Below are 7,851 nucleotides of genomic sequence, written 5' to 3' on the forward strand. Positions count from 1 at the left end.
GCTCAGAGGAATATTCCATTTGGAGGCCATAGGCTCTCATCCAACCCTGCTCCCACATCCACTGACCTTCCCCAACTCAAGACAATAGAGACACATCCAGGGGCCCTCTCACTGAAACATATCACCTCAAACGAGACCCCAGACGTAGAACGAATGAAGACGGATTAAGCTTTGCAGCAGTTCCATGAAGTAAGCTTTGATTGCCTTTGCCAGCAGACAACTGAATTACTCCAAACCCGGCAGGCTACAACGACCAGCTAGAATTTAGCACGAGCTGAAAATTAAAATGAAAAAAAAGAAAGAAATTAAATTGTTAATCCTCAAATGTAAATATGTAGAAAAATCCCGTCTGTTGTTGCATCTCATCAACAGTTAGTTTGCCCAAAGCAAGCAATTCAAAGTTGGGACAAAAATAATAAGCACATGGTGCATTTTTATTTTATTTCTATAAACAGTTCAACGAAGGAGAAATTAAAATAAAATTTGAGAAGAAAATCAAAATGACTGAGTAGAGACACAGAGAGAAATGGGTTTTATCATAAAATTTATTTTGTCGTAAAAAGTAAAACTCCTCAGTGTAATTCAGTTTCAAACATATCAAGGGGCAATGATATTTCTTATTTTTTAAAGACTAATAATTGCAGTTTCTCGGTAGATACATTATTCAAAACCATTCTCAACTATTTACTTTGCTCCTGGTGCTACTGGTGACCTGATGATCGGGTGATTTACATTCAGTAACCTTTATCTGTGTTGTCTATTCATTTGGTTGATACAGCTTGTATTTATTTCAGCAGGTCTGAGAATATTCACCTTCCTCTGTGCTCTGAATAATGACGGTCATAATTCTATTAACCACGTTCACATTGTTTGTTCGTCTGCCTTCATATCAAACATTAGACTTCAGAGAGCTGTTTAATGTTCACACATGATCCCACAGCTGACACCTCTGCAAAGAAACACAATAGTCACCAACGCCTATGTTTGCAGAGTTTTACTCAGCTCAGAAACATAGTGTGCTGTAGCAAATGATGCACAACAGTTCAAAATGCTGAGGAAGTGTTTTCTTTGGAGGTTAAAGCCTACGTTGGTCCCACTGTCTGTCGCGATCGTGACATTTCATAAAAAAATGGCAGCAATTTGCATGTCCGACACCCCTTCTAAGAAAAATATCATGATCAGAATTAAACAATAGATATAGAAAAGCTAAATATAAGCTTTTGATGCCATGATGCCAATAACCCTCAAACTGAGTAAATGCTTCTTCCCTCCCTGTGAATAAAAACTTCCTTTATTCCTTCATCTGTAGACTAGAGCATAAAAGACACATTATTATATTTCTCTGTAATATAATTTAAAAATAATTTTAAAAATGCCTCAAATGAATATGAAGCTTTAAATATATATACATACAAATGCCTTCATACCTCAAGTCAAACTGTATAAAACCCACAAGACTATTAAACCCAACCCAAATCACTGATTCCGTGCATGTACTACTAAAACCGCTACTTCTCACACCACATGGTTAAAGGCTACAGGTTTCTTAGCCTATTGTTACGCTGCACAATGGCTATACTCCCAAACCGCTTTTCTCCCCTGAAAGCAGTTTTTCCTTGGCCGAGTCCTGAGAGTCTTTGAGGGGAGTCTTCTTCATTTCTAGACTTTTAACCCAAGTGTAGGCTGACGAGCCGCCGAGAACCATCATGTTACTGGTCCACCACAGCAGGCTTTTACTGGAGGAGTTGTACACCACTGCAATAACAGTCTGCGCGCAGGCCTTTGCCGTCCCTGAGACGTTGTGTGTGAGAGGACTAGTGTACTTGATCTGGAGACCTGTGACGTAACCGATGGCGAAACCAAACACTCCTCCGAGTGTCATCATACCCCAAAACCCGAGGTCAGTGAAGCGGCTGAAGCTGGCGATGCGACCCACCTCTCCAAACACGACAATGAGCGGCAGGAAGAGGACGCAGGCATTAATGTTGTTGTAATAGGACAGTTTCCAGATGTTTCCGTCCACTGCTGGCATCACCTTCTTGGTGAAGATGGCATTGAGAGAAACACAAGCGCTGGCAAGTACCCCGAAAAAGACGCCTGACCAGGACAGGGACCCCGCCATGCCTTCCTGGTCCACGCCAAGCCAGAATCCACCTGAGAAACAAGGAAACATACAGGTCTGTGACATCACAGGACAGTTTTCTTACCAATATTTCTTTTTAAAAAGTCATTTAAGTGAATAACTTATATTTCTTGGACTTATACACTTTATAGACAAGAACTGAAATTGTGATTAAAATTAGTACTACAAAGTGAATTAAATGACAAGTTTGTGTCAGAAAATAGTGAAAAGTAAAAATTCCCACATTCCCAGAGACGACTGTTCTATCCTGAAAAAACAAAAAAATTTTTTTTTTTTTACATTGGATATATATCATCACAAATTGGGTATTTACAATGAAATAAAACATAACAGCAGAAACTAATGAAAGTTTGCGATGTCTGCTTGATAAATGACTAAATAATGTTATTCGGTGACAGATCTTTTCAGCACTAATTGCTGAACGATCTGCAAAATAAAGAAACATCATATTTCGGTGATTGTGATACGAGACAATTACGTGGGAATGGTAATTTTAATATTTAATTTTGTTTATTTAATATTTTGGAGAATATGATTTGCAACCGGTGGCATCTCTGTAGCATCACAACGCTTAATTTATGTTCTGTTGTGACACATTTTACCTATATCAAAAATAATTTGCAGCTCCTGTGATATTCAATGTGTCATTTGGCCAAATTGCGATTTCAATAAGATTTCAATTCATTTTTCAGCCCTAAACATACAGTACCAGTAAAAAGTTTGGATACACTTTTCCATTGTGTCCAAACGTTTGACTGGTATTGTACATATCAACTATTGTTAAGTTGAATGCTATTAAAATTGAAATGGTTAATATAATGTATACATCAGACAATTTTATGCAGTATTATTCACACATAATGAATAATTTCCACAACATTTTACAAACAGTTAATGGATTTTGGTTTGTCTTTCCTAATCATTTCCTTCTCATTTTATATGAATGATTTTGATGTTTTTCTACTCGTTTTATGTCCTTTCATGTGATGCACCTGGTGCATGCAATTCCTTTATTGTAACGTACTTTGTGCTGCATTCATCAAGACTATTAATCACGTGCAAAGGTTGACAAATCATTTATTATTTATCTAATCGAGAAAAATACTGCGTTAACTGTCTCTATTCAGGAAAGAAGAAGGTTGGCCTACCAAGTATGATCCCACAGCACAGTAAGGCTTGGTAAGATGTGGTTTGTTTCAGGATGACATACGACAGCAGCACATTGAAAACTGTGCTGAGTGAACGGCCGATAGTGTAAAAAGCCACTCCGACGTATTTCAGGCACAGGTTGTTGAAGGTGATCATGCCGATGAACACGATGGACAGCGGCAGGACCTCCCGTGACGTCTTCAAGTCGAATCTGACCGACGGGAAGTCGATGAGCCCCGGGCACAACTTGGACAGCAGCTGCATGACCCAGCACAGACCAACCGTCACCACGCACTGATAAAAAGTGACGAACAGTGGCGCGTCCAAGTCTCGGTTGTCCAGCAGATAATTATTAAGGAACACCATTGTTATTGAAATAAACCAGTACAGTGCAACCACAGCCGCTATTCTGCAAGCCCGGAATAAGAAAGTCTCTCCTTGTTCGTCCTGGTCCATCGTTTCCGAGCCGGACAGAGCCATCCTCAAGATAGTGAACCGCTTCAGGTGCGTCCTGTTCATGATTATAGAGAAAGAAGAACAACCTGGGTAAAAAGTGAATCATTTACAGCAGCTAAAAATGTAGCTACAGCGTAGCGTTGCTAACTATACGTTGCAAACATGACTGTTGTGTTGGGCCAGCGGCTACAACAAAAAGTTTTCCGGTCTGATTTCTTCAGAATAAAAGCGCCTTCTCCACAAATCTATGCCCGATTTTAAGGAATACAGTCATTTCACAGAAAAATTAAATCCCTCACTTTTGGAATATATTCAATGGGAACAGTTGTTCAAGTTGTTGCTGCTAATTGTCTATTTCTCCGACAACACAAACATTCAAACATTTATTTTGAAGGCAGGCGCCCAAACCAGAAGAATCCTAGAGCGTGACTACTTCCTGGAGTGAAACATTTTTTATTTTATTTAAAGAGACAGAGTCCTTGAATAAATGTGAGTCGGTGACCATTCCCATTCTTTCAAAAAAAAAAAAAAAAAAAAAACCAAACTTAGGAGCTTTCATTATTCAAACTAGTTAATGTATTTATTTGTTTCAGCTTGAAGTAGCTACATTTTGCGCTACAGTTTATATGTTGCATTTATCCTTTCATCTGGTAACTAAGCCTTTCGATTTTAATGTTAACTCACCTGCCAAAAGGTTTATTAGCCCACATTTTTTTTGATTGGGTATATGATGTATTGTATGTAAAAAAAAAGGAAAAGGTTTTCATACCTTAATTTGTCCGAGATCGCTCTGTATTTGAGTCTAGCATGGAGAGCTAGTCAATGAGGAAGTATCTTTTTAATGTTTCTACCACTCCCAAGAGGGAACGGCACAGTTGGGTTTTGCATGACCAGAATTTCCTGATAGACACCTTTGCCCTGCCTTGCCAGAAGACACTGCCCAGGATAGATATGTACACCTGATCAGAAAAATCCAGAAACTCTTTTTAAAACTCACAGTCGAAGAAAAGTAAAGAGCAAAGAGTAATGCCTTTACTTACATCAAAACAACAGGAGAATCGATAAAGAACTGACAACAAGAATTACGACAGCTTCTTTATGAGGTTTTACAATGGGAATCACTGCTTGAAGCCTTTAAGTGTGGTTGTCATGCCAATTTTACAGGAACACTCAGGATGGTTTTCAGAATTAAAACCAATGTAGTCTGTAACTTTATTTTGTTTGTAAAAGTTATTTTAGTCAAGACCTCCACTGTATTTGCTGATACATTTACAGTTCAGTATTAAATGCCTGCAATAACCATGAAGCCATATACATATAACCCCTGGATATACATTTCTTTGAAAAAAAAAACGTAGCACATAAATAAGGCATAATCCAAGTTTCAATTTATTTAATTAAAAATAAATCTCCAAGTCACCAATCTCCCTCTCTCAAAAACCGGTGTTAGTATCCAACTAAAAAAGTAAAAACTATATGTATCCTATTTTAAATAACAACAACAACCACCAAAAACAACAATGATAATAATTATTAAAACCGATTTCTCATTGTTTTCACTATGTACTGTCATTTTTCCCACTATTGGACATAGGCAGCAGCAGGCATTTATGGTTCTGATACATTACTGCTGCACTACAGCCTCAAGACAGCAGGTGGCAGAAAATAATCATGAATGTTGATTACGTGGCAGGCTGCAGATTATCAAGTCAGACTGACACATGACTTGTGCAAACACATTATGTAGTTGCATAGTCATGATTAGTAGGATTAGGTTTTTTATTTAATAGTAAAAAGAAGCAATATATAGAGTGAAATAGTACACAAAGAACAAACAACCCAAAACATCTTAATTCATAAATCAGTCTTTTCTCATTTAGACTACTGGGTTGGACTTTTCACTTGCCTCAGAACAGTAACCCTTGATCATCTACAATATGGTCAAAATGTGGCTACTTAAATCTAAACCTTTGTCTATAATACCATTCCTTGGATCTCTTCAAACTTCCTTGAATATACAGTGCACACAAAACTCCCGTCTTCCTGCAAGAACAGAGGCAGTATTTGTGCAGCCTAACTCAGACTGTACAACACATCCATCAGGAGGTGTCTGACCCCTCATTAGATTCCCTTTTGCTCAGGCTTGGAAGTGGAGAAATGCTGTGCTGGAGCCGGGTTTACTATTCACCAGACAGTTTGCCTCCCTGACCTCCGCCAGCTGGAGAGATTTCCACACTTTATTAGCAAGCACAGAAATTGAGGGAAGATGCTGCAGGTGGTATCTTAGATGATGGAAATGCCGAAGCTCTGTCCATTAGTAGATCTCCACCCAACATTTCAGTGCGATACTCATGTCAGAAGGTGTACAGGAAAGAAAAGCAGTTGTTATCTCAAAATGAAAATAAAATAAAAATGAGCAGAATACCAACATTGGATGAAATCCAGCACAGGTTTCACGGATACTTATGTTATATGTTATTTTACAGACCACAGACACCAGAGGCTTGTGCTTAATTCTGGATCTCAAAAATTGCAATTAGAATGAAAAATTACGAAAATATCAATATCATAATATGCTTTTCCTCTGAAGCCCTACACCTATCTCATGCTTAAATTGTATTGTCAAAAGAGAGAGAACTGTACTTTACACTGAATATTAAACATTTCTAAAACTCTTATTTTTCATGTTGTGTGACTTCCTTTAACTTTGCCAAGTCTTTAGAAATTGTTCAGGGAAATTGCTTTGGCATAGCTGCATATTATTATATACAACTTTGTCAGATGTTTTATATATATATATATATATATATATATATATATATATATATATTGTATTGTACAACAAGGCTGTCATAATAATGGGACTCTCTATGAAGCTTTTCCCATTGTGTGGTAATTTTTCCATATACCCTCAAGATGGCACCTTTTGCCTTTTACCACAGGAAGTGATCTTTGATACCTCCAGTTAATTCTTCCAAATAATGAGCATTAATTGTGAAACACTAATCTGTGATTGATGATTTAAAGAGTTATGACTTTTTTGTATTATGTTTAACCAGTGTTGCATATATATTATACATATAATGTTGTTTCCATCACAGAAGCAAAGAGCACCTTTATAAGAGAATGCATTTTTTAAATACCTTTTAATGCTGTAGATTGAGTATAAAGCTTTTGCTACTGAACAGTAAGTGAAATACCAACACACATATACTGAATAGTAGATGTAGGCATCAGGGGTATAATTTACAGACTTCTCTGTCAACCCTTCTGTTAAATGTCAAGGGCCTCATTCAACAAACATTTGTGAAGGATGATGGCCACTTGATAATCCAAATGACAAAAAAGCCCTGATCTAAATACCTCTTCATTGCATTTTACTGTAGTGTCACAGCAGAAGGAATGGCTTATGTCTATCACAACGCTCTGTAGAGAGAAGGCCAATACAGTAGATGTTGTTTATCGCCAGAAAGGTCTGGAAGACATGATGAGCAATGCAAGACGTGCAGGCACACTTCACTGCCGCTTCAGTAGATTAGACTGCACTAAAACCTAATGGGGAAAAACTCCAGTAACCAAGCTGCACAATGGAGTAACACATACCAAACTTTAACCAAAACAGAGACAAAAACAACTAGAATAATGCTCTCCCCCCAAAAGAAAAAAAAACCAAAAAAAAACACTTCAATCATATGTGATACTTCCCAGATTATTAACCCTAACCCCCAGATGAAACTATACCAAAGTACCAAATGCCTAAATTCTAATTGGCAAACCCCCATTGCCACAGGAGGTAACACAATACAAACCAAAGTGAGTCAAATTACCACAAAGACTAAGCTTCATCTTACTAAACTACTTTATCCCAGATGAACCACCTAATTTATCACAACCTGGCTCAAGGCTGGACAAAGGAGGGAAGATCTCACACACACACACACACACACACACACACACACACACACACACACACACACACACGAGTTTTAGCTAAAAACAAGTTTATTTCATAGAACTAAAAAAGAAAGCAGTCTAAAGACAAACAAAATACAACAAAACCAAACAGAGTGGAAACCAGGGGCAAGAGAGACTGGCTAACTGCC

General features: G+C 37.7%; 1 protein-coding gene across 2 annotated transcripts; it reads right to left on the minus strand.

The window, feature by feature from the left end:
• Positions 1–413: 413 nt before the first annotated feature.
• On the minus strand, positions 414–4,634 carry slc35c1 (solute carrier family 35 member C1). Of its 2 annotated transcripts, XM_056383674.1 has the most exons (3): positions 4,518–4,634; positions 3,292–3,803; positions 414–2,154 (listed from the first exon to the last, which is right to left on the minus strand). In XM_056383674.1, the coding sequence occupies exons 2-3, from the start codon at positions 3,770–3,772 to the stop codon at positions 1,574–1,576; spliced, it is 1,062 nt and encodes a 353-aa protein (XP_056239649.1). In that variant the 5' UTR covers positions 3,773–3,803; positions 4,518–4,634; the 3' UTR covers positions 414–1,573. The 2 variants fall into 2 exon arrangements, with proteins under 2 accessions (XP_056239649.1, XP_056239640.1); XM_056383665.1 differs by lacking the exon at positions 4,518–4,634 and having other exon boundaries at positions 3,292–4,204.
• Between the last annotated feature and the right edge of the window lie 3,217 nt (positions 4,635–7,851).

The sequence above is a fragment of the Seriola aureovittata genome, chromosome 1 (assembly GCF_021018895.1).
Source record: "Seriola aureovittata isolate HTS-2021-v1 ecotype China chromosome 1, ASM2101889v1, whole genome shotgun sequence".
Classification (NCBI taxonomy): domain Eukaryota; kingdom Metazoa; phylum Chordata; class Actinopteri; order Carangiformes; family Carangidae; genus Seriola; species Seriola aureovittata.

Bases quoted from the DNA above. Each gene is read 5' to 3' on its own strand.
- slc35c1 (XM_056383665.1), bottom strand. From the start codon at position 3,811: ATGAACAGGACGCACCTGAAGCGGTTCACTATCTTGAGGATGGCTCTG. The intron at 2,155-3,291 runs GTAGGCCAACCT...CTTGTTTCTCAG, and splicing joins GTGCTGTGGGATCATACTTG to GTGGATTCTGGCTTGGCGTG.